The sequence below is a fragment of the Sturnira hondurensis genome, unplaced genomic scaffold, assembly GCF_014824575.4.
Source record: "Sturnira hondurensis isolate 20B ecotype Veracruz unplaced genomic scaffold, ASM1482457v3 Scaffold0022215, whole genome shotgun sequence".
Lineage (NCBI taxonomy): Eukaryota > Metazoa > Chordata > Mammalia > Chiroptera > Phyllostomidae > Sturnira > Sturnira hondurensis.
Genome location: NW_028094846.1, coordinates 13,950,002 through 13,977,597, shown reverse-complemented (window position 1 = coordinate 13,977,597; position 27,596 = coordinate 13,950,002). Strand labels below are relative to the sequence as shown.

Genomic DNA, 27,596 nt, shown 5'->3' with positions numbered 1-27,596 from the left:
ATTCTTATTATTACTAATATATATATATATATATATATGAAGCAAAAGGATGCATAGTGTACATAGATATAAGATCTTAAAGATACAGTTATGTAAATAAAGATTACTTAAGGGTTGGGTTGCAACTCATCTGTCTAAAACACAACCTCACATTCCTTTACTTAAGGACTTAATTAAAACTCCAAATCTTTAAACTAAAAGATACCCAAAAACTGCCATTTCAAACTGACCACAATAAATATAAATTAAACCAGTTCTGAAAACACCAGTGCAAAATAAACATTAGCACACAAATAAGAAATTTGTAGAATTTTAAGTCTAATACTGAATTTCTTACAGAATACAATTGTGATCATATAATTAGCTGTTCAAATATATCTAGCAAACTATTATCTGATGATGAAAATTTTGTTTATTTTTCTCTGTTCTGTTTTTCAAATATTGGACAAAAGTTTGAGCATTTAGTATACATGGGAATTATGTTACATATAGAGGCGGAGTAATAAAAGTAGGTAAGATATAGTCAATTCTTCTCAAGGGATTTATAATCGAGGAAGGGAACACAGATATTCTTGAAATTAAAAGAAATGGGGACTTCTTTTTGTTTATTAATTACTGTTTGAGGGTCTATGTTCTAGAACCCAGTTGGTAATGGATTTCAGGAAAGAAATTGTCATCCTCTCATGCCCCTCTGATCAGTAAACGTAGTCTGTGATTATACATTCAGCTCTTACTCTCAACACCAAGTTCCTGTTTTAAATCTTCAATTCCAATGTACCATTATTTGACGACAGCCACCTACCCTCCAACTTTCTCCATCCTTTACTCCACTACACATTCTTTAAGTCCTGCAATTTCTCTACCTTCCCTCTTTAACAGTTTCTCCACGTGCACAGTTTCTGTCTTTCCTACGCAGCCTAGACACTTGGTGGATGTCACTCACTGTCCTGCTAGTATAGTCGGTATTTTTGTCGCCTTCTTCTTCCAAAGCACTTCTCTTTTAAATTTCCTTCTTTCCTACTTTCCTACAATTCCCTCTTTTATTTCCTTAAGCCATTGTTTCATGCCTTTATTATTCCCCTTCTCTCCCATAGCCTTCCCCTCTGAACGCAAGGCCTTGCCTTCAATTTCAGAGGGAGAACTGAGTCCACACAGTGTGAGGTTCCTTATTTACCCCACATGTATTAACCCATCAATTCTCTATTTCATTGTTCTTTTTTTAAAATATTTTATTTATTTATTTATTTTAGAGAGAGGAGACAGGAAGGAGAAAGAGTGGGAGAGAAACATCAATGTGTGGTTGCCTCTCATGGGTCCCTCACTGGGGACCTGGCCTGCAACCCAGGCATGTGCCCTGACTGGGAACTGAACGGATGACCCTTTGCTTCACAGGCCCATGCTCAATCCACTGAGTTACACCAGCCAGGGCTCTATTTCATTGTTCTTGTACAAGATGTCTCTTTGTACAAGGCAGATTCTGCCATCTGTGCTTTTAAATGGATTATATCACATTCAAATTTCACAAGTTTTTTGCTTATATCATATCATTGTATCCTCTTGTTCTGCATCAGCTTCTTATTCACAACCTAAAAGCAAGTCTCTGGTTCTTCAGAATTCTTTTTTTTAAAGATTTTATTTATTTATCTTTAGAAGGGAAGGAAAAGGGAGAGGGAGAGAAATATCAATGTATGGTTGCCTCTCATGTGTCTCCTGCTGGGAACTGGCCTGCAACCCAGGTATGTGCCCTGACTGGGAATCAAACCATGATCCTCTGGTTCTCAGGCCCGCACTCAATCCACTGAGCTACACCAGCCAGGGCTAGTTCTTCAGAATTCTTACTGGTTATGATGTTCTCTAGCATTTCCCTTTCCTTTATGACACAGTATTTTCTAAAAATCCACATCTGTAATCTTTTTTTTTCTTTTTTCCATTTGCTTCTTTACCCATCATCCTCAACCATTCCAAAAAAAGTGATTCTGATACCAACCAACCACAGCCCCTGTTGGGCAGGTTCCTGGAAAGAAACAGAGTACAGAGAAGGTGTGATTAGAGGGAGTTTAATAAAGAGGCTATTTATATGGGTGTAGGCAGGAAACCAATAAGGTGTGGGGAGGACCACAAGGCTAGCAGCAGGTGAAAAGGACTACTACCCCAAGGACCTTGAGGGGCAAGATAGGTGAAATGTGTAGCTATGGGAAAAGAGCTGACCGATAGGAGCTCCAGTGTTTTGGAGAGAACCCTGTAGCCCAGCAGGGAGAGAGATAGGAATATAAATAATGGGAGCTCTCTCTCCTCCTGTTTTCTTCTTTCTCTTCAATGCCTTCATTTGTCCAAAACCAACTGGACCGCATCATGAGAATACCAGAAGGAGAAGAGAGTGAGCAAGGGATTGAGAACCTATTTAAAGAAATAACAATAAAAAACTTCAATGATCTGGTGAAGGAAAAAGACACACAAGTCCAGGAAGCTCAGAGAGTCACAAACAAGTTGGACCCAAAGAGGCCTACACCAAGACACATCGTGATTAAAATGACAGGCTTGAAGACAAGGAGAGAATCCTAAAAGCCGCAAGAGAAAACCAGATAGTTACCTACAATTAAGCTGTCATCTGGTTTCTCCAGAGAAACATTGCAGGCCAGAAGGGAGTGGCATGAAATATTCATGGTGATGAAAAGCAAAGATCTATAACCAAGGCTACTTTACCCAGCAAGGCTATCATTTAAAATTGAAGGAGAAACAAGGAGCTTTCCAGACAAGAAAAAGCTAAATTAGTTTGTTAACAGCAAACCAGTACTGCAACAAATGTTAAAGGGATTGCTTTAGAAAGACGAAGAAAAAGAAGAAGAAGAAAAAACAGAGGAACATAGTCTAGAAATAAAATGGTACTAAAAACCTATCAATAAACACCTTAAAGTAAACAGCTTAAATGCTCCAAGTAAAAGACATAGGGTAGCTGAATGGGTAAGAATACAAGACCCATATACATGCTGCCTCTAAAAGACCCATCTCAGAAAGATACACACAAACTAAAAGTAAGGGGATGGAAAAAGATAAGTCATGCAAATGGGAAGGAAAAACAAAGCTGGTGCAGCAGTACTTATGTGCAACAAAACAGACTTCAAAATCAAGGCTATAGTACAAGACCAAGAAGGACACTAAATAATTATAAAGGGAACAATTGAACAAGAGGACATAACCCTAGTAAACATCTATGCACCCAAAATAGAAACACCTAAATACATAAAACAAATCTTGATGGACACAAAGGGAGAGATTGACAGAAATACAGTCACAGTCAGAGATTTTATTACCCTATTGACTTCAATGGATAGATCTTCCAGACAGAATATCAAAAAGGAGACAGCAACCTTAAACGATACACTAGATCAAATAGATTTGATTGATATCTTCAGAGCATTTCACCCCAATGCAGCAGAATATGCATACTTTTCAAGTGCACATGGAATGTTTTCTAAGCTAGACCACATGCTAGGACACAAAATGAGTCAAGAAGATTGAAATCATATCAAGCATCTTCTCTGACCGCAATGCTATGAAACTAGGAATCAGTCACAAAAAGCACACTGAAAGATACAAAGAAATGGAAGCCAAAACCACTTGGATGCCAGAGAAGATGCTGTTGGCGAAAAGTGTTGAATCAACCTTCTTGGGACAAAGCAGGATGGAGGACAGAGAGCGGATCTTCTGAGGAAAGTGGAGGATATTCAACACAACTACCATGTCACCAAACCACTAGAACCTACTGTCTCCATCCTACTTGATTCTTGGCTCCATTGAGTGCTGATGACCACTCTCAAGTTGAAATCCTTTCCTCACTAGGTTTCCATGCTACAACTATCCAGATTCTTCTGTGCTTCTGAAACCATTCGATCTCAGTTTCATCTTTCGATCTCTTTTCTTCTCATATTGATGTTTTCTTGGATTAGCCTCCGGGGCCCTTTGCATTCTGTTATTCACATGGATGGCTTCAGGTACCACCTATACCGAAGTTTCTGAACCTTGCCACTATTGATACTTTGGGGTACATCCTGTGCATTGTAGGATGTTTAGCACTATCCATTGTCTGTACCCTCTAGATGCCAGTAGCACCCCTATTCCAGTTGTGACAAGTAAAACTACTTGACAATTTTCTCAAACACCAAACATTGCTGAGTGTCCTCTGGAAGGCCAAATCACCCCCCACCCTGGCAAGAACCACTTACCTTTACCTATAAAATATACTCTTCTGTCTCCCAAGTTGCATGCTGATGAAAATTTAATCATGCATCACCCCTCAAAGGTACCACCATAATTATTTCCTAAGATGTAATGACTTGCAGTTTTCAGGTTGTGAGTGGGTGAGAAGATTCCAAGGCTGTCAGGTCTTACAACTGAAGGTCTCGTGGAACATCGGTGAAACAAATAAAAGTAAAGATTAATTGTAAAAATTAATTAATCTTTACAAATAATTGTAAAGATTGTTCTTTATTTTTTAAGTATTTTTATTGGCTATGCTATTACCATTTTCCCAATTTCCCCCCCTTTGTCCCCCTTCCGCCCTGTCCTGCAACCCTCCAGCATTCCCCGCCCCCCTTAGTTCCTGTACATGGGTTGTACCTATAAGTTCTTTGAGTCCTCTGTCTCCTTTACCATTTTTTCTCTCTCCTGATCTATCTTATGCCTATTAATGATGCTTCTCCTTCCCTGTACCTTTCTCCCCGATTCCTCCCTTTCCCCTCCCCATTGATAACCCTCCATTCTTCTGATTCTGTTCCTGTTCTATTGCTTGCTTAGTCTTTGTTTTCATTGTTTTCTTTGCTTTTACACTCATTTGTTGATAGTTGTGACTTTGTTGTCATTTTCTTGTTCATATTTTTTATCTTTTCTCTTGACAGACACTCCAAAACATTTGGGGATACAGGCACTCTTCTTGATGACCTATGACTCGTGGGAGCAAAGAGGCTGTGGACAGAAATATCCTACCTCCCATCACTAGAAAAATATATTCCTTCAAAAGAACATGAATTTAACAGCAATTTTTCTCTAGTCAATGTTCAAAAGTATGATCTCTAATTGAAAGTCTAAAATCTGAAAAGATTATAGAGGCTACCATAGTATTGACATAAATTTAAAGATAGGCAGGTTTTATGACAAAAGTTATTATTTTTGTAGCAGTTACATTTGTTTCGATAAACCTAGCGCCTTTGATAAGAAAACTTTGACCAGTTATTTAAGAATAAATATATTTGTCATGAGTCGTTGGTATACCCTGTTATGAACAGAAAATACCTCTCAAACAAGTTAAAAATTAAATTCCTGGAACATATATGGAGTCCAAACACTACGCAAGTCACGATTTCTCAAGAACTCATGTGAAGGCAGCACCACCCGTGCTGCGGAACAGTGGCTGTGGAAACTCAAATCACAGAGGCAACATTTTCCTAGCATATTATAACATGCATTATATATATATATGTGTGTATATATATATAATACATATACAATTTCACATACACTATTTCATTTTATGCTCACAATTGCCTAATGAGGTATGCAGGACAATACTTTTAACATGTCCAGTTCAAAGACAGAGAAAATTTTCCCCCAGCTTTGTTGAGGTATAATTGACAAATACAATTGTAAGACATCAAAGTGTACCATATAATGATTTGATGTACAGATACCCTATGAAAGGATTCCACCCTCTTCCCAGTTGAATTAATTAATACACGGGATGAAGTAGTTGAAGTGTTTGTGGTTAGATGACTTGTCCAGGTTTATACAGCTAGTAAATAACACAAAGAGTCTGAACTTAACCTTGAGTCTCCCAATCCCAGGGCCTATGATCCTCACATTGTATCATACTCCCTACCTCGCACTCTCAAACACAAAGAATATGTTAATAACCAAATCCAAGCATCTTTTCTAAGATTAGAAGATCTTTCTTTATATATTATATGTCCATACATCGAATAGTTAAAGGAAAAAAACATCACAAAGTTACCAGATAAAGCTTTATTAAATCTCCTATCTCCAACAATCAATGCAGTAGCCCCATGCAGCTCCAGCACAGAGACTGAGGCTAAGTGTGCAATGACCTCAGTGTTCACTCACTTATGGCATTTCCTTATATGGGCAACAGCATTTAAAAAACATGGAGTTTCATCTTTACTTGAAGCTCTTAGCTATAACTCGTATCAGTCTTTTTACCTTTCAGGTTTATTTTGGGGTTGCTTTTTTATTGTTTTATTTTCTGTCATAGTGTACAAAACAAGGCTACTAAAATTTAGTTTTCATAAAACCAGGTGTTGCACCCTAGGCAATTTTATTTCTGAGTGTCCACTCCCAATTCCCAATCCCTGAACACACACTAGCTTGATTTATTCATCTTATCTCAATAAAAATGATAATTCATTTTTTACTAAAAACAGTAATTCATTTTTAAAGGCAACTTCCCAAGGTTTTGCTATTTCTTCATTGAAAAATCTAGGGTATGACTACTCAATTCTCTGGTATTATTGGCCATCATTCCATTTATTATTAAAATCTAAAAAATATTTTCAATAGTGCCAACTCGAAAGCATAGAAATATTTTTTAAAGCCTTGCTAGCATCTTAGCTTACTGACATTCAGAAGTTTAATCATGAGGACAAGCATCTGGTGTGTATCTACAACTAAATTGGATTTGACTAAAATAGAATGTGAGAGCTGATTAAAGTACCTTCATCCCTATCATTAAGGTCCCCTTCACAATTCTGTAAACAAATGTCTCCTTAAGAAACTGAGCAAATAGAGTGAAAGATCTTTCTCCTAAAAGATCATCTTTTTTACTTAACATGTACAGGGCTCTTTTAGGGTCAGAATTCCAGGCGTTTCTCAGTGCAGTATAAAGTCTAGCTTCAGTTGATGGTGCTACTTTGAACCCATTAACAAATCTTTGCCCTGCTTACAACACTCACATTGTAAAACTCCAGTGACATAGGGTCTGTGGAAACACTTCAGAATTGGCAAAAGTAGAAACAAACATTTCATTTCTAACTTCACTTTTATCTCTTGTCCTTGATCAGTAAATCAAACCTTATTAAAATATTAATTTACCTTCTAATAGGCTATAGGTTATGGATTGCATGACAACTCATTGACTTCCTTTAATGAATATTCATGACAATACTTGCCATTCTCAATAGACTACTTATTAAGGTCAAAAATGAAGAACAAGTTACTAGGTGTTTATTGTACTTTGGCTACTTTATAGTTAGGCAAATCATTTAAATGAGGGACAACAAACACGGTAAGCATTTTAATAGAACTTGTTTATTCCCAACTACTTTGGTTATATAGTTATGAACCTATTGAACTTTGAGCATTATAAGAACAGGTGAAAGGAAAGGACATTGCATATATCTGCAGAAATATCACAACAGAAATGAGGTGGACAGAGACAAACTTGGTAAGGGTCATAGGTAGAGTATGTTTTTAAAGGAATAGTAGTAATTCTTTCCCTAGGGAACTTAATTGTCTTTCCTTTCCCCTGTATTTTTATCCTTTTAAAAATATGGCGTGCCCTGAAGGCTATACATGTAGTAAGTCTCCAGTGATGAAGGCCATCAATCTTTTCCTCCCTATATGAATGTGTTCCTACTTCCCCATTGAGAAATGGGCTTCCCTCCCGCCCCCCTTCCCTGGAAACCAGCTGGGCCCTGTTTGTTTTCACCAATGGAATCCAGAGAAATGACATCTGGGACATCTGAGCCCCAGAAGTGGAAGTTGTTAACTTCCACTGATTCCTGCGGCTCCTCCTTTAGGAATTCAGTGCCATGCTGTGAGAATCCTAAGCCCTGTGCTAACCAAAATTAAATTGGCACCTCGAAATAGGGTCTATGGAGCCCAACCCAAAACACGTACCCTTAACTTAGGACCTGAGCAAACGATGAAGGCTCTAGGGCCTTCAGGAAACAGTGAACGATAGGACTAATAAACATATGGAAATCACTAATGGGGAAGTAATTATCTACTAAACTTATGGAGCTGACCAAGATTACCAGGCAGAATGTTGAAGATGCCAGCTGAATTCTACTAGCTGGCTAAGCTATGAGAAGCAGGAGATGAACTAAGTAAGAAAGTGTTCCATTTTGGAGCACACTTCATAGGAAATATAAAGAACCCAGAACACTTTTTTCCGGCCAGCAAGAGATTCTCAAGGAGGAAATGATCTCCAGGGAATTATCAGTAAAACATAGATAGCATCAGGGTAGGTTAAGATCCAGGGTTGTAGCTCTCATACTCTTTAAGACTGCAGAAATATTTAAACCAGTGCCTGAACGACCTCTTAACTAGAGAGAAAGACTTCTGAGAATCTTCCGAACCCGCGGTGTAGTCTACTTAGCTAGACAGTGGCTCCCTAAGATTCTTACGAGGATTGCTCTTTATCACCTTCTCAGCTCCAAGTACAGAGAGGCCTGTCTTGAACAGATCTGTGGGTGTGGCTTTTGTTTAATGGAGCACATTATCATTTGACTTATAGGAAAGACAAAGTATCTTTAAAAAAAAAACACCATAAATTTAGTCTAAAAGGGAGAAACAGTTCAAAATAAAAAGGCATGTCTGGGCCTTTAACCTTCAAAATTAGGAAGCAGCCCTGGCTGGTATGGCTCTGGATTGAGAGCCTGACTGTGAACCAAAATTTAGGAACCAGGTTGAGAAACTACTCAGTTTCAAACATAAGCCATTTCTCATGAATAAGAACGACTCAGAATAGAGTCAATATTCCCTAGGGAAGAGCCTAGAGTTGAGAACCACTCTCAGGGAAAATTAGGTACCAATCAATATACATTCTTTGCTTCTAGAATCATGATGAATTAGAGACATGTGCCCAACTGGAATTCAGAACTGCTATAGACAATTCACAGTGATGTGCCTCTCACTTTCCCTGTTTTCAAATAAGAGTGTCTATCGCCTATCTTGTCATTCTATACTAGATGAGTAGGGGGAAGAATTTTTTTAAGTTCTTGTATCCTCAGCTTGAGAGTAACTGCAGTAAAGATGGATGATATGTACCTGAAACTGATTTAAATGATGAAATTATAGGCCTTCAACCTGAATCAGCTACATTGACATGCAATTCTACTGTTTTGGGAGGCGGTGAGTGCATTTTCCACATGTCAGGAGTGCAAATTATTGTGGCCAGAGAGTACATTAACTAATCTCTAAATATGGCTGCCATCAAGCCCTTTTCTTCTTCTTTCCTCCTCCTCTTCCTCCTCCATTCCCTCCTTTTCTTCTTTTTAACGCTGCACTAGAATAGAATGCACCACCTCAGCAGCTTCTGAGGCCAATACGTTTCTATCACCACAATTACTTCAGCAAACCTGGTTCCCTTCAAGCCCTTTTCTTCTTGTATCTGCAGGCCCATTGAGAGGTAAATGTTCTTTTTCCCCTTCCCCTTTAATCCACACTGGTCCTGTAGGCTACTTGGACCAATGCAATGCAGACTATAGAGGAAATGATGTTCTGAGACTTCCAGGCCAGGTCCTGAAAGAGGGTGATGTTCCTATGTTTCTCTTCATTGGAATGCTCGTATTTGGGATGCTACTTCTTGGACCCAGGCATCATGACAGGAAGAACCCCAAGCCACATGGAGAAGAACTGCGGTGTGAGGTGTGAGCTGAGTTCCCAGACCACAGCCAGCATCAACTGCGAGCCATGTAAATAAGCTCTCTTGGATGTTTCATGTGCACTCAAGCTCCCAGAAAAACTGTAGCTCTAGCCAGCATCATGTAGAGCAGAACTACCCGCCTGATCCCTGTCCATTTAGAATTGTGAGGGGAAAAAGAAATGGTTGTTGTCTCAAGCCAATTAAGTTTGGGAATGGTTTGCTGGTAATAAACAACCAACATAATAAACACATTAATGCCATTAAGTAATACATATTTATCAGTCTACATGTGCTTGTTTTGAAGCTTTATAAAAATTGTATCACCGCACATGTCGGCTTCTAAGACTTGATTTATCACTTTCTCGTGTAATTCTCCCTCCTAAATAAAATGACAGAACCCATGTTTTTTTTAAAATAATTGCTAAGTTTATTGAATGCTTACTGCATACCAGGCACTGCTCTGTGTTCTTTATGTATGCAAAGTAATTTAATGTTCAACCCTACGAGATAGATACTATTATCTCCACTTTACAGATGAGAAACAGAGGCACAGAGGGGTTAAGTAATTTGCCCAGGACACACAGCCAGTCAACATCAGACCTTAAATACAGAACCTACCATTTATTTTTATTCTCTTGTCAGGGGATACCTGGTTGGTTACAAACTGGGCTGACCTGAACATCCTCATGTGTACTCCTGCGCACAAATGCAAGAATGTTCCTATGGCACATATGTAGAACAGCTAGGTATTAGAGAATGTGAATGCTTCACCTTACAAGTCCACGTTGCTTTCCAATGTATCAGTTTAAAACTCCATCTGCAGATGTCTTCTTGTTGCACATCTTTGTCATTGATAATACTGTATTTAACTTTTCAACCCACTGGGAATAAAATGGTATTCATTGTGGTTCCAATTACTCATGAGAGTGAACATCTTTTCCTGTGTTGAATCATATACTCTTTAGAAATACCTGGTTTCTCTTTTGTTGCTCCTTTTTTTTAAAAAAAAGATTTTATTTCTTTATTCTTAGAGACAGGAAAGGAGAAAGAGATAGAAACATCAATGTGTGGTTACCTCTCAGGAGCCCCCAGCTGGGCATCTGGCCCACAACCCAGGCATGTGCCCTGACTGGGAATTGAACCAGCAACCCCCCCCGTTTGTAGGCCGGCAATCTCCTGAACTACACCAGCCAGGGCTGTTTTTTGCTCCTTTTATACAGGACAATGATGAGTAGAAGAGGTGACAACAGGTATTTTCATGTTCCTGATTTTTAATATGTAACTTAATCATTATATATTTTCCTTTCATACATGATGTTGAATAACTTTAATAGTATTTTGACTTTAATATCTATGTTTGCAAATGCTGTTAGTCTGTATTTTTCTCCTACTGAATTGAATGTATCTGAATCTAGTATAGTAAGTTATACTGGTCTCATAAAATGAGCTTACCCATTCTTTTTAAGTTTGTATAAAATGTTGAAATAATATGGTCCTTGAAAGAGGAGTAAAACATCTGTAAATGTGAGCTAAATATTCTCTTTGTCAAAAAATTCTCAATTATGCTTTACTATTCAAACTATTGAGGAAGTCTATCTAGCTGGTAATCTCTTCTTGAGTCAGTTTTAAAAAACTGCATTTTTCTAGACCATTGTCTAGGTTAAGATGCTTCTGGTAGTCTCTTATTCTTTCTATCTTTACTATATGTACAGGTTAGGACTTGAGTCCTGTTTAATTCTTATTCAAATGATGTCATTGTGATCAAGGAAACAACTTTGGCCTTGTGATTGTTTTCTAATTCACTCATGTTTTCCATTGCCTACATCTCCTTGTTTCTACATTGCTTGTTCTACCGTTCTTTTCATAAGTTATACACTTAGCCTTTTTCCTTAAGCACATAAAATCATGTCCCTCAAAGCACTGTTTCTGCTTCACCATCCAATTTTCCAAATGTAGCACTTATAATTAGATTCTAAGTATGTTTTCTTCTTTCATCTATGAAGATTTATTAAACTTGTAAGTACATAATTTTTAAAAGTTAACCTTTGTTACCGACCTCTAACTTATTTCTGACTATCCATTTAACATCAACTTTTTGAAATTTACTCTGCCCAGTAAGTACCTGGTCATTTTTTTGCTAATATACAATGAATAAGAATATTCTCTAATGTTGAGTATTCTGAATATGCTCATTGAATCAATATTGTTATGCAAATCTGTACTCATTTTTAGTCTGCTTGATTTATCAATAATTGAGAGCTGTTGATTTAGCCCTATAGTTCATACATTTTGAGATAATTTTTTAAAGAATTTGCAAATTTATCAAGCAAAAAAGGAAAAAGGACTCATAGATACAGACAACAACAGTGTGGCGATTTTGGGGTTGGAGAGAGAGGAGTGTAAGGGGGATAAATGGTAATGGAAAAAATGCAAAAATATCCAAATATAAAATAAATTGTTAATTCTAATGAATTGATCCTTTTATCATTATTTAGTAGCTTTTTCCATCTTTAACACTTCATAAAGTCTAATACTGATTTAATATCACTGAAGTTACACTTTCTTTTGCTACTTGCCTAATTTTTTTAATTCACCCTATAAAAATCAGTATGGTGGTTAATTTACTTTAGTCTATTCATATTTACTTTAATTGACTTCTTACTATTATCTTTCTAATTTTGCCCCTCCTCCCACTTGTAATTTCTCTTTTTCTGGACTGAGTTATTGACTTCCTATCCCATATTTTAAACTTCTCTTCCCCCAGAATGATTCATCCTGTATCTATTCTTTAGGAGTTACACTTGAAATTTGACTACACATTTTAACATATAAATCTTACTCGTTTTCTGAATAATAAAAGCACCTCAGAATACTTTAATCACTCTCCTCTCATCTTATAAACTATTGTCCAATTTTTCAATTACATCCTATTTTAAAAGTACACATAAATGTTACATGTTTATTTAGTTTTACATTTGCTTACAACTTTACTTCTTATAAACACTTCATTGTGATTGTTTTCCATAAACACTTGATTTACATGTTTATCATTTTATTTGCTCACTAGTTCTTCCATTTCAGATCATCCTTTTGCAGTTTCTTAATGAAGGTCTGTTGATGGTAAAATCTGTTTTTCATCTGAGCATGCCTTTATTTCAGTCTTGCTTGGTATAAATTCTAAGTTGATAATTAGGTTTTCTCACAATTTTGAAAGCATTAAATTACCATCTTTTGGGTACACTGTTGCCATTTAAGAAGCCTACTCAGTATTTGTCTAACCTTCATTAATCTTTTTCCTCCTCTGATTGCTTTAAAATCTTTGGTATCTTGCAATTACATGACATTGGGTTTAGGCATGAATTTTATCTATATATGCTCCAGGTACATTGTGCTTCCTGAATTCATGTTTTTCCAACAAATGTGGAAAACTGTTATTCCTTCATATATCATCACCCCTCCATTCTCTCTCTCTGGTGCTTCTGGCTTTTATAATTTTTCCCTCTACAACTCTTAGAATTTTTAACTTCCAGTCATTTCTCCTTGCTGCAAACTGAGTCATTTCTTTAGCTTTAGCTTCCAGTTTATTCATTCTTTTCAGCTGAGTCTAATATGATATTCAACACGTCTGAGGTTTTTTTAAATTTCAAGTAACATTTCTCATTTCCAGCAGTTCCATTTGTTTCCTTTTGCATATCTGCTCCATCCTCCATGTATGTTGGTGATGAGACCTTAAAGAATTTAATCCACTGCTGGTTCTTTCTAGAGGTTCTCTCTCATACTAGCTGGTTTCCCCTTGTGCCTGGCAATCTCTAGTCATGGAATAACATTGCTTATCTTACTCTGTGAGAGTCCTGGGCCTGTATCCTGCTTCTGCCAGGAGTCCGAGGGCACTACGAGCTGAGGGCACCTCAACTGTCCTGGCTAGGGAAGCCTCTCAGACTCAGACTAATCTCCTGGTCTCTGGCCCGAGGTAACCTACACAAAGCAGTGCTGCACTTGGCGTCTGCTCCGGCAACCACAGGCCACCTGTAAGCGTAATGCAGTGCACACAGTTCCTGACTCAAAATGTGTTTGTTTTTGTAGGGAAAGGAAAACAAAGGTACGGTTCTTGGAAATTTCCCCTACTTTCTCTGAGCCCATGAATGCATTTAAAGGTAAACTTTTATTTAGGATCTAGGCATTTTACAAGACCTAGTCTGAAGTACTGCTGAAGAAAAAGTCTTATTTAACATACTAACACAATTATGATACCCAAGTGTGAGAAAGCACATCATTTATGATACGCCTTACTGATTCAAACCTGGAAAGGTTTCCTACCTCTTGATTAGAGCTTAATCAGTATTTTGGAACTGGGTATGCAGGTCCTACAGTACGAACTAGCCCTACAGGTTAGTACCCCACTTGGAGGAAATTTCTCCTGTTGTTCTAACACTAAGATGCTCGGACAACCCTGACTATTCACATTGTCAATGTCCTGATGAACATGTGGTCCACATCGAGAAGTCTAAAACCTGTGAAAATAAATGACTATTTTCAACATTAAAAAAACAGGTATAATGGCTTGTTACATGCAGCTTCCATCTAGATAAATACCTTTATTTTTGGAAGCCCGAGCAGATAGAAGCAAGGCTAAACAAGGCAGCTGGTGATTTCACATTAAGTTAGAAACACACCTAAGAGGCATTTGGCAACAGATCTGGCTGCTACTGTCTTAAATGCAGATGGCTTGCTGGCATATTTATTATTTGTAATTGCTGGACAGTGTTCTCTGGATGATCAGAGAGGTCTTTGTGCTTCACCCTGATTAGTCACTGAAGTAATGAAAGGAGATACCAGCAGCGAGGATTCCAACTGCAAAAGCTGCAATCACACCTAAAAGTAAACAAACACAAAACAAGTGGAAATGGAATGAGCAAAAGAAAGGCTTAACGGTAACGGCCGTTAGCCTCTGACATGTAGGTTACTGACGGACCTACACAACGACACACCCATGCAAATACAAATGCAAACACATACTCAAATACAAACACAAATGCAAATGAACATACGGGTATGTCCTAAAATCTGACAAAGTCTTAGAGGTAAATAGAGCAATACATTGAAAAAGACTGATGGCAAACGTCAGGCTGGCAATCACGTACTTCCACACCGTAACAGTGTCTGTGTCACACATGTGCACACTCCCATACTTCGAAGGGAAAAACCGACGCGCACTGCAGAGGGTTCTGTAAGTTTATACTGACATGCAGCTACCTCATGCCACCTGGCCTAAAACAAACAAGACAGCTCCAGGGTGCGGGGTCCTCGGTCGATTCACTGCAAAGTCATTCGTGCAGCTACTGAAAACTGCAGAAACCAGATTCCACCATTCGACGAATTAGTAACTCGAGGTTGGCAATTCATTTTTACCCCGATTATTGCTGAGTTACAACAGAATGGACCAGAGTATCCGAAACACACATACACACACACACACACGTACAAAGGATTCACCTAATTAACAGGCTTATCTGGTAATAACAAGAAAATATCTGACAAGAAAAACAACTAACACTGGCTCTCAGTCAAAAATCCAAATACTTATAAAGCATTTCTCAAAATGGCATTCCACGAAACGACAGCTACATGTTCTTCGATCAGTAAGTTTGAAAATCTGAAAGTGACTGCCACATTATCTTGGAGCCTTTGAAACACTGAGGAGAATCATCAATGTCCACACTGGAATTTGACTTTTTTTCCGAGTACACATATCAAAATCCACCATAGCAATCCTGGGAACACCAGTTTGGGAGACACTGCTCTTACTATACTGATGGATTCCCCAAACTCAACATGCTTTTCTTCTAAAAACACAACAAAACAAACAAGCAAAATACAACCAGAGAAACTGCAATTAAGAATAATATGACAGTAACCTGAGGGGAGATGGAGGGGATAATGCGGGGGAGTAGGGTTTTCAGGAACAACCATGAAGGCCACATGGACCAAACCCAGGGAGGGTGTAATCAGGGGAGGGAAGTTGGGACGGCTGAGGTGGAGGGGAGTGGTAGAGGGTAAATGCAGACAACTGTACCTGAACAACAATAAAATAATTTGAAAAAAGAAAAAAAAAGAAAAACACAAAAAAATAGCAGGAAGAGTCATTTTTGTGGGCACCGGGGATAACACATTATTTATAAATGTTTCTGTCTCCAAGGCCTAGCACTTTCCACAACACTCAGTAAATACTGGCTTAATCTAGCACTTTTCAGTAAAATAAAATACAGTAATTTAAAATAACAAGAAAGCTCAAATTCAAAATACCATTTTCAAGTTATAAAAGAAATAAAATACCTATGTTTTGATGAATTTTCAACACTATTGCAGTTTTAATTGGTTCTTTTGGTTGTTCATCATCCGTGTTGTCCAATGACGCTTCAGTATTTATAGAGGAACTTATACAAGCTGCAAGAGGACAATAATGATTTTTATTGTGGTTTTAGCAATCAACGATTTCAAGTAATTAGACATTCATAATAAAGACAGGATCAGCAAACTGCAGGCCATGGGCCAACCTTGGAGCTCATTGGGCAGACTTTCTGTGCTCCAAAAAGGCTGAAATACTATTTGGCCCCATACAGAAATACTTTCTGAATCTTCATCTAACCTGATATTTGAAATATACAAACAAAATATGATAATACATTTGGGCTTAAAACAAGTCAGTGTTAAGCAAGAGAAGCACATTATCTCATTTTACAGATGGAATATGAAACCTGAGAAGTTAGTGCATATATGAGGGTTATGGGCAGCAGACTGCAGATTCAAGTACAAGTTTCCTTTCTTCTTGATTATGGTGACAATTTCTGTAGGTTTGCCTAGCTGAATTTATTTAACACCGACTGAAAGTATTTGAATTGAAAACATGCTTAGAGATCACACGGATCACGGGGTTTCATTTCCCCCTAGTACTGAAGAGCCTGACAAGAATCCCAGCAGGTACAACAGGTGAAAGGGGAAGGGGAATTACTCTGGTTGGAGAAAAGGGGCGGGGGCAGGGGGGGGGGGTGGCTGGAGCCACGCCCTTCTTCCTCTAGCAGAGGACTGCTGCTCTCTAGAGCTCCAGGGACCTGTGTGTGAAGGTGGCTACTTGGTGTTGATCCCTTTACTTACAAAGAAGAAAGCCACAGTAGCCACAGTAAGAGACAGTAAATACTGCTGTTTAAATTCAAAGTAAAATGGCCTTCGCACGGACTGTAAGTGTCCTTAGAGACGTGTGCACCCAATGTACTAGCAGACGCTCACAAGGATGACACATTAACTTACGGAAATAGAGATCTGTGGTACCTAAATCCTCGTATTAGGTTACCAGTAAGCAAAAATACTGACTAAAGCGTGAATTACACCTATTTGCTAAAGACATTCTTTTACTTGAGTGCTTGTATACGAAGAGCATAAAAATGGTTTTGTCATTATATGTTATATATTTAATATTGGATTGTTATATGTGAAGATCATGCTCTAGTAGGGCAAGTCCTCTGCACAAATAATTTATTCATTTACAAAAAGACATTCTACTGCTCTGTTATTTCCATTTTTCACTCTGTCAAAATCCTGTGATTTAATACAAATGCAAGATGATTTTACTGAAGCAGAGCATTTTTCAAGAATGAATTAGGCCTTGTCTTGTCATGACAAATTATTTGTGTTTACTTTTGGTGGAAATTGTAGGATTTTAATTCAAATCTCACACACTATGTTATTTTTACCGACAGTTTAATATGTTATCTGAAAATTAAATGCAAGTGACATCTGATTCAATAAGAAATTAGATCTAGCCCTGGCTGGTGTGGCTCAGTGCATTGAGCGTGGGCCTGGGAACCAGAGGATCGCAGTTCGATTCCTAGTCAGGGCACATGCCTGGGCTGCAGGCCAGTTCCCAGCAGGGGACTCATGAGAGGCAACCATACATTGATATTTCTCTCCCTTTCTCCTTCCCTTCCCCTCTAGAGATAAATAAATAAAATCTTAATTAAAAAGAAATTAGATCTTCACTATTCCTTTAAACTGGTAATTTAACTTCAGACAAATCCCAAAATAACCAGTAAGAAAACAAGGTTTTTGAGCAATTCAAAGGGCCATCATGAATACATGCTACGTTGTCAATGTGTTTCATTTCATTCCAAGCTGCGGGTAGGTGGACAGGGCTATTTAGAAGTTGAAAATTACAGGTTAGGACTTGAACTCTATTGGTGAGCTGTCTTCCTCCTCATCTCCGAATCCTAAGTTAATGAGGTTTCACTATAGTCAGTGATTTAGCTATAAAAATACATCTTCATATTACTTTTTCTTTATAATTAAATTATCAATGTTTAACCACACAGAAGAAATTAATTTCAGTTCAGATATCAAGGCCGAGATGGCAAAATGAGTTTCATCAGATTTTAAAGCATGTCCCCAAAATTTTAGCTGATGCTGTGCATGCAGTGCATCTGCACTGTTAAGTTCATGTCTCCTAGGGGATGACTAACGCATCCAAGAAATTTTAAAGCCGTAGTTATCCCTCACCTTAAGTGAGTCATTTTGACAAACAAATTGTTCTTCATCCCTTAAGTCATTTAAAAGCATGTTATTTTAAGATACTCACCTGGCAAAATATGTATTTTAAACATAGCAACTACTTGGCAACTATATTATAGAAGTTATTAAATAATAATCAAGCAAATAATAACACTGAATACTTAGAAAATAAAGCCAGATACTTAAAAATTTAATGCTCACTGTATAGTAATTCCATTTTTAAATTTAAATATTTGAACTCTACCTTTTCTGGTTTATTTTATATGAAAAGACTAATTTCAAATATTTACAAAAATCTATGTATACTATAAAATATCACTTTCATGATTTAATATTCATATTTTTCATTACAATTCAGGAGTCATTATTTAAAGCCAATAATGCTAGTTGATATCACATTGCATTAATGTACCTTTTTCTGTTTAGAAAGTATCTTCCCTGAGAATTTTACTGAACTCTCACATCAACCCCAGGAGAATCTGGGGCTCAGAAGGAACCTGGTTAAGGCTGCACAGCTGTAAGTGGCAGGGCTGGATGCAGCTAAAATACTGTCTTGGTAAAATTAAGCATCTACTATTTTTGATTAAATTAATAAATGAACAAATGAGTTCATGAATGAGTCAGATTCTAAACAATTAGGATGTTTATATAAAAGCAGTTAATTTTTCTATTAAAATGTTTGTTTTCACCTTATCCTACAATTTGGGAACGTCTCATTTTGTTATTAAAACTATATTACTACATCATTTCTCCTAATTTAACAAATATTAGATAAAGCACAACTAACATAATTCTAGAAGAGTCACGTTCTTGGTCATAATAACACTGATGCCACTGTTCACTCCCTAAAAGGCCTGGGGTTACTTTTACTGTGTTCATCCTTCAGAAGGAACTCAGATGCCACCTGCTCTGAGAAGTTTCCTTGAATTCCTTACAAATATATTGCTTGTGCTAAGTGTTCTGATAACTCTCTGTCCCTCTATTATGGAAGTCGTCACCTTGTTTTGGAATAACCCATTTCTCAGCATTTCACACAATACTATGAGAGTCAGAACTATATGCCTGATCTCTAGACCCCTAATGCCCAATGCGTAATAGGCAATCAACAAATAGTAATCAATCATTCAGCAGAGATACATTAAGTTTCATAAACAGAATCCTAAAGCAATCATACCTATTTCATTGAAGTAGTATCTTCAACACATTATATGACACTAGAAAAAATATAATATGATCTAGAAACTATGAGTTTGACATGGTGTGTACGGGGAGGGGGCAAAAGCAGATTCACAGTTGTTTGTACGGAAAATAGTAAACAACACAAGAACAAACCCTGCGTTTCACACATTCACAGCTGTGAGCCTCCATTTGCCCCACCATGTAATGTATGTAAGTACCCACACCTAAACTTGCCAAAATGCTGCTTTTTTGATTCCTTTGTCCTTGTAACATTAAAGTCTTCCTACTCAGTTAAGGCATCTCTATAAACAAAATATTGCCAAAATAAACAAAAATAGACAGGAAATAGTTTTAAAATACAGTGCAAAACATACAACAAAGTGCTAATGTTAAAAGCTTCTAAAAGGAAAAACCTACGAAAAAGATAAATGGGTTAATATTTATGACATCTAAGATTTTAAATATTTATTCTAAAATATTTTATAGCTACTAGTAAATGCTAATATTTAATAAGGCAACGATAAAGCTTCATGAGGGAAAGCTGAGAAACAGGACATTTACTATACATAAATAATAAAAATAATTCATCAGGAAATAGCATTTAAATTTGATAATAGATGAGAAGTATATTATCTTGAGGCTAAAAATAAGTCTCTTAATTATTTGTAAAAATATTTCAAGGAATTCAATCATTAAAACCATGGGACTTTTAATATACTTGGGACTATACTTTATATATTTAGTAGCATTATGTTACAGAGCATCAATTTACACAATACATGTGCTTTCCATTAAAATGAAATATAAAAGGAGAGGCGTAATAAAGCATTTGCAAATGAAAAGAATTTACTAAAATTTAAAAATACTAATGTCAAAACTTTGCTATTATAGAATATAGGTTATTGCTAACCAAAAGTCAAAATATTTTTTCTGATTAATTCGTTAACCAAGTCACTGGAGACCCTAAACTGCTGGTCATTAATCTTGACTAAATTCTCAATTACTCTTAGGGGCTTACGGTGTGCTCTGCATAGGTAATAATGCACATACACTCCCTCGTTTCAGTCAGACCACAGGCGTCTTGAGGAAAGAAACCTAGTCACCCGTTCGTATCTATCACACCACCTTGAATACAGCAGATGCTTCACAAATATCTGACAAACAGACACACTAAATACTGTAAAACAGAACCAATATTTCTGGGGAAATGCTTTAAATGGTTCTCACCCCTTAACAGGCTCTGAACTACTGAGCCACAGAGCTATGGCTATTATGTTCTTTTAAAAACCTTCGTGTTCAGTGTAGTGCACTATACCGGCCTTAAAAACTGTGTGTGGCTGGGCACAAGCTTATAACTTTTCACACATAAAACAAGGATCTCTCAGTCAGTTGGTAGTGATATTTATGAATACCTTTCATGTTTTAGGCAGGGAACTCAGGGAAATAAACATCGCAGGTACTTGCTTTAAAAAATCTTACAGTCTCATGAAAAATTGTACTGACATAATCAAGGTGAAATTAAACCAGGATAAAGTAACATCATTCATTTAGGTTTTAAAAAAAAGATTTAAATAGCAGAATTAAGAGGGCCAGGCTAAAATGTGTATCTCAGTCCTGTACAGTAAGAGTCTCTGAGTACGTACTGGTCAGGTCCCACAGAAAGGCGGCACAACAAAACAGAGAAAAAGCACAGACTCTAGAACCAAATGTAAGTTGAAGCTCAAGCTTTACCATTCACTAGCACTGTAACCTGGCAAAGTTACTTGGCCTTTCTGAGCCTCAAGTTTCTCATTTTCAAATGCAGCTAGTAATATCTACCTCACAGAGCTGTTATAAGGAGTAAATGACTTTGTATTTGCAGCGCCTGGCTCATAGTAGCTTCTACACAGACAGTTAATACTGTTTTTAGAGTATTAGGTTAAATTGAGGGTGACATATCTCAAGAAAGGCAGATCAGAGTATATTTAAAGAAGTAGTTTTTAATCTTTCTTATGTCACCTTTGAAAGCTATAGATCTCTTCCCCAGAAAAAACTATACAATTACTTTCCGGCGATTTGTGGATCTCCCTAAAACCGTCCATAATCGCCAACGGTTCCAGACACCCCAGGTTAAAAATCCATAATCTAGAGGAAGGTAACCAGAGAGGGGAGGAAAAATGGAAACTATAAGAAAGAGAATAGCTGCAGGGAGGTGGGAACACCTGGCTCTGAAACATTGAGTTTCAATGACAGGCGCCCTGAAATTTAAAGCAGGGTCCCCCAAAGGAAGTATTCGTGTTTTACTGCTCCAGAGTTCTGAACATAGTGTAAGCCGCAGGAAGGCAGACTGGTATTTAGAATAAGGAAGAACAGGCTGTACAGGCCCATCTGCTAGGAATACAGAGTTCAGTATTATAAACCAGAGGATGAACTAGGTCAATGCTAATGATCACACATAAAATTCATTATCAACAACAGGACGGGTCAGGTGAAGGAAGGCACCAGTGAAAGAAGTAAAAAAAACGAAGAAAAATCCCTGCCCTCATGCTTCCAAGCTGGGTCTGCAGAGACGTCACAGTCGCTAACGTGGCAAAATGTACTTTGAAAAGTAGCAAACATTTCCACCAGTCTACTTTCAAAATCTCTACCAATTAGGCGATATGATATAGCTCTACCTTTAAAAATATTAGTTTTGAAAAAACTGAAACACAGCTGCCGCTTTTTTCCCTTTAAAACAAACTTGCTATCCCACACCACGATTAATACTAACCTGGAGCTATTAAAAAACCAGAGGGGAAAACCAACCAACCAACCAACCAACCTGGTGGTCTCCCACTAACCTGAGGCTTTACTGACAGATCGCTAACCCATCAAATACCTACTTGACTCACCATATTAACAATCAAACACTCTGTTCTTGTGAGGGGTGGGAATTAGTTAAACAGCAGAGAATAACTAAGGAATTCGAATTTTAAAAGGACTTATAAACTGCTACATTCAAATTTCATAAATATCCATATTCACAAGTAACCTAAAGACTTTCTACTATGATGTCAGAAATTTCAAGATTGGTAAATGGCGATGTACCCAATATTCATTGATATTTGCAAATACTTTTACCACATATTTTTAAATGTTTCAGGAAGTCTGTCATACATGTACACGTTTATTTACAGAGATCTTTTCATAGCCTGCTCTCACTAGAAACAAAGACAAATCATGAAGCAAAGCAAAGCAAAATAAAACAAAACAAAACAGCCTTCCAAAATGTAAGGTCAACGTGAAAATGATGGCGAGGGGAAGAAAACGTGTCATGTAACTCAGACAGCAGGGTCAGTCTATGCCCTTAAAAATAATACTGACCTACTTTCTGGAATTCTCCATTTCAGCTTAGCATCCTAATTATATAAAGGGAGTAGGAAAATAGTATGCACAAGATATTTAATAAAGTATTTTTAAAAGCTCTGTAAAGGTGTTTAACCAAATGATTAATCAAAGTAATGGGTTTTGAGAAAAGTTCTTTTAAAAGAAATACCTTAAAACCATTATTTTCACCTACTTAAGGCTACAGTTGTTTTATACAGATCTACTTGCTAGGCTTAGACTAAAACCATGAACTACAGTAAATGCTGGCACAATTTTCCAGGCAAACACTGACTGCATATTTATATATGTAGAGATTAGACACATTTTAAAAACTGTGGAAGTACCAAACATGACCAGCTTTAAGGAAATCTAAAGACGGGTTATTTAACGAGATGTCTCATAGGTAATTTTAGCAGTAGTCCAATCAGGTTCTTAAATAACATCACATAATTACCTGTGTTCATTTCCTCTGCAATTTCCAAATCTTCTATTTGAATCCTATGATCTAACATCTCTATAAAATGGTCTCTGATTTCTTCAGCTGACTCATCGCCAAATTTATAATCACATAACATCACAGCGGATCCCGGAATGGGGGCAAAAACTCGGTGAGGGAGGATGTGAAACTCCTTTTCAGAATCTAAAAGGAGAAGAAACACCATCAATATTTAGATAGGTCTGCCATTGATACCAGTGATATATATTTTATAAGTACATGAAAGCATCACATATTAATAGAAATAAAACCTAAAAACTATTTTCATTTTCTAACTGACCTGGCACACAATTGTTCTTACTGAATCCTCATGTACCGCAACACACCTGGTGTCCACGAGGAACCTAAATTATAGTCCCGTGAAATATGAACTTATCACTACCTTCAATATGAGGATGTTGTTGATTACACAGTCTCGTATTACCCACCCTCCTATGAAAGAAGAGCCAGGAGAAAATTTTGTTCCTGGTCTCAGGAATTGCTATTTTTGTTTTAACTTCACAAGCACTAAACTTTATAAGCAATTTTCCCTTCTCCATGAAAGTTCAGAGCCATGAAAGTTTAGTAGGCAATCTGTATCAAGGGTATAGAACACAATAGCATGCATTTTTGTACATGTGTGTATAACATAATCTTATTTCTGACTTCATCTTATGAGATGCTAGTAACCCCCTATGTCAAACATGTGTAGGACATCAATATATATCTTGCATACTGACCTCACTACCAATTCCATCTTGCTTGCTTTTCATTTTCCCTTTGCCTCATTCTTATTACTAGTATTTACTTATCTTGATCATTAATCTTGATTAAGTTCTTAGTTACTCTTAGGAACTTACTACATGCTCTCCATAATTAATAAAGCATACACATTCTATCTTTTGACTCAGATGATAGGTTTCTTGGGCACAGGAATCTGGTCATTGACTTGTATCTACCACGTTGCCTTGAACTGGGCAAACGTTTAATGAATATCTAATACACAGACACACTAAATGCTGTAAACTAGAATATTCTGGGGCAACCATTAGCACTACATATTGTCACAGACAGTGTTTAAGTAATTTTTAGAAAAAAACAATCCGGACCTAAATAAATAATGAAGAACTATGTTTCCTTCTTCTTTGAATACTCACAAGTAAAATATAGTTCCCCCAATTTCTAACATCATCTCGAGTCCACATAAACACAGTTTTGTTTGGCTCAACACCAGGATTCCAATGAACTAGCCACAAAGAGCAAGACTTTGTGCAAAGAATGACCTCTTCCCGCACTGCATGTGATTTAAAAAGCTATCAACGTACGGACCAAGTAGAAATGGGCTCACTTGGATAGTAACCTGCACTCCTGGCAAAGAAATGAGTGGTAGCTTTATATAACCACAAAGAGAAGACGAAGGATGTCCTAAGTGTCGGTGGAAATGCAATGACTCTAATTCTATGTCCCTGCCCTATTCTGCTTATTATCTTGTCTTCCTAAGAGAATTAGAACAATTTTACTCTTTGACTGGACTGCCATCTAGCTGTAAAACTATATTACTGCAATTGGTACTGTAACACGTAAATTGTTCACACACTGAAATCAGGAACATATTATTTTATTTGGGGCACAGTTTCTTTAAACAGGTTAAGTTCAAAATTTTCAATGATGGCTATGACATGTATGTTTAATTGGCATTCAGAACTTAAAAACTATTTCAAACTGCATTCATTCTAGCTTTGCCTAAAAAAAGATAAATATGCTTGCTATAAAATCAAAAGTTTACAGTATTGATTGCAATGAATTTAAATTACTCATTAAAAAAGCACATAATTTTCAAATTAAAAAGTTAAATTAGCCATTTGGTATCCAAATAAGACCAATGTTTTCTAGTTGGTCTGAAAATGGGAAAGGGAAACCTTTTAAAAGACATATCTTTAAAACTATTCTAAAAGGAGTCCTTTTTTTTAGAAGGACTCTTCTAAAATTCCCACAGCAGAGTAAACAGTTCAACATTATCTGAGTAAGTTCAAAACAGAAAAAAATTTAAATTTAAGTCAATATGATAAGAACTGGGTACCTATCTACGGATTAACAGAATCCTAACTCATACTCAAGTATTAGAGCAATTTTTGTAGAATAGGTGATAGCTGAGCTGACTCCTAAAAGATAAGCAGCCCTCTGCAGGAAGGGACGAAAAGTGCTGCCCAGAGTGTGGAACCCTGGCCACAGGCAAAGAGGCTGCAGTTGCTCAGACAGTGAGGACCCAGCACCAGGAAGGAGAGCTACACCAGACACAAAATCAAGGAGCAATAATAAGCCGCAGTGAGATGAGGCTGTCAGGCTGAATGGGTGGCTGAGTGACCGGGTTTCATGCAAAAGTCTCAATCCAATTGCTACACATAAGATTCAAATTCATACTATTCCATTTTCTAAGAAAACTAAAAATGAACGTGCCTTTTGACCCAGCAATTCCACTATTAGGAGTATATCCTAAGAACCCTGAAACACCAATCCAAAAGAACCTATGCACCCCGATGTTCATAGCAGCACAATTCACAATAGCCAGGAGTTGGAAGCAACCTAGATGCCCATCGGTCAATGACTGGATCAAAAAACTATGGTACATTTACACAATGGAATTCTATGCTGCAGAAAGGAAGAAGGAACTACTACCCTTTGCAACATCATGGATGGAACTGGAAAGTATTATGCTGAGCGAAATAAGCCAGGCGGTGAAAGACAAATACCATATGATATCACCATTAACAGGAATCTAAACAAAACAAACAAGCAAGCAAAATATGACCAATGACACTCAAATACGGAACAGGCTGACAGGGTCCAGAGGGGAGAGGGGAGAGAGAATCATAGGGGAAAAGGGGATGGACTCACATGAACAAGTATAAAGGACACACGGACAATAACTAAGGGTGGGGGCGGAAATGGGAGGGAGGCGGGGAGCACCAGGCGGGGGGTGGGCAGGGCTGGGAATATAAGACAGAAAGCTATACTTGAACAAGAATTAAATTTAAAAGTTATTAAAAAAAAAGATTCAAATTTATTTCTCAGCAAAACTATACTCAGCAAAAAATATACATTTCACTATTAGTGGACAGAAGTTCAGGGTTATTTGTGAAGTATAAGAAGGTCAAATGTTAAACCTGGCAGTTCCAGTAATCTTTCAAACTAGGTATACAAAAAAGATTATGATTCGTCTACCAAACCTAATATACTCTCAGTAGTACTAAAAGAAGTCAGTTTTACACAGGAGTTATGTTTTCTTCTATAAATATAAATAGATTCCCTTAATAAGCTAATATATATGTTTCAATTACGTGTACATTCAACTGTGAATTCTAATCTACTCACATCTGAATGGTGGCAAGGTGAAGATGAATGTGTAGATTTAAAAAGCATACTCAATATTATAATTTTGTTTGAATAAAATAATTGTTTTTAATACAAATTACAGAAACACTATAAATTGTTTATGTTTCAAAAAATATAATAGTTATGATAGGTTATAACATGATGATCCAGACTTTTTAAAATCTAACAAAGTCTGTTGAGTAACAGATAAGAAGTATATAAAATAGCGCACAAAAAATTTGATAGGAATAAAATATCAATCACATATATACCACACATTAATACCTATTAAAGAATCTATTATATAATACTAAACAAATAAAATTTTTGATTACAAATTATTTTAAGAAACCTAATATATATTAATTTTTAAAATTAGGTTTAAAATGTTACCAGTTTTCCAGTCTGGCAGAAATTCATGAAGAATTTTTTTAAAAACCTTCCCGGAAATTGTTAAATGTTGACAGATTTGCTATTTTAAGGTGTTCAGAAACCTTTTTTGGTGCAACTGATAATTTTTCATTCAATAAGGAAAGATAAATATGATGCATTATGGTTAGAGACAGATACAGGCACTTATGAAAGATGACATATATATCCTGACAGCCTCTCAACTGAACACATGCAAAAAAAGCACTTAATTTTATACTCATAACTTTTTTTCCCGGAATCTCATTCAAAAGCAGATCCTCAAACAGTATTTCACAACGATCAGCAACTGTATTCAATATGTCTCTCTTCACTGCCTACGGAAAAACAAAACAACACAAATTACACATAAGAAACAAAGCCTGTTACTTTCAATCTGCATGATTTTCCTACCCGAAAACCCTCACGTAACTGGTTTCCCTGTATAATCATGTCCACTGAAACAACTGATACATTATTCTTTTTTAAATGTCTACTTACTTAGCATACTTACTAACATTAATAGTTTAAAAGCAAATCCGCCCACCTCATCTAAATAATAAATTAAAACAAATAAATAAATGAAATGTTGCATCTGAACAA

The 27,596-nt window shown here is 36.8% G+C and overlaps 1 protein-coding gene and 1 pseudogene across 4 annotated transcripts in view; both read right to left on the bottom strand.

Moving 5' to 3' along the window:
- Nucleotides 1–9,288: 9,288 nt before the first annotated feature.
- Nucleotides 9,289–9,406, bottom strand: LOC118979293 (uncharacterized; annotated as a pseudogene).
- A 3,557-nt stretch (nucleotides 9,407–12,963) lies between these two features.
- The window catches only part of ODR4 (odr-4 GPCR localization factor homolog), a 33,681-nt gene continuing 19,048 nt past the window's right edge, over nucleotides 12,964–27,596 (bottom strand). For all 4 annotated transcript variants that reach the window (XM_037034938.1, XM_037034936.1, XM_037034935.1 and 1 more), the window contains 4 exons: nucleotides 27,241–27,331; nucleotides 23,193–23,378; nucleotides 15,989–16,099; nucleotides 12,964–14,527 (listed from right to left, as the gene is read on the bottom strand). In XM_037034938.1, the coding sequence (XP_036890833.1) occupies nucleotides 14,460–14,527; nucleotides 15,989–16,099; nucleotides 23,193–23,378; nucleotides 27,241–27,331 (456 nt within the window). In that variant the 3' untranslated portion in view covers nucleotides 12,964–14,459. The remainder of the gene's footprint in view (nucleotides 14,528–15,988; nucleotides 16,100–23,192; nucleotides 23,379–27,240; nucleotides 27,332–27,596) is intronic.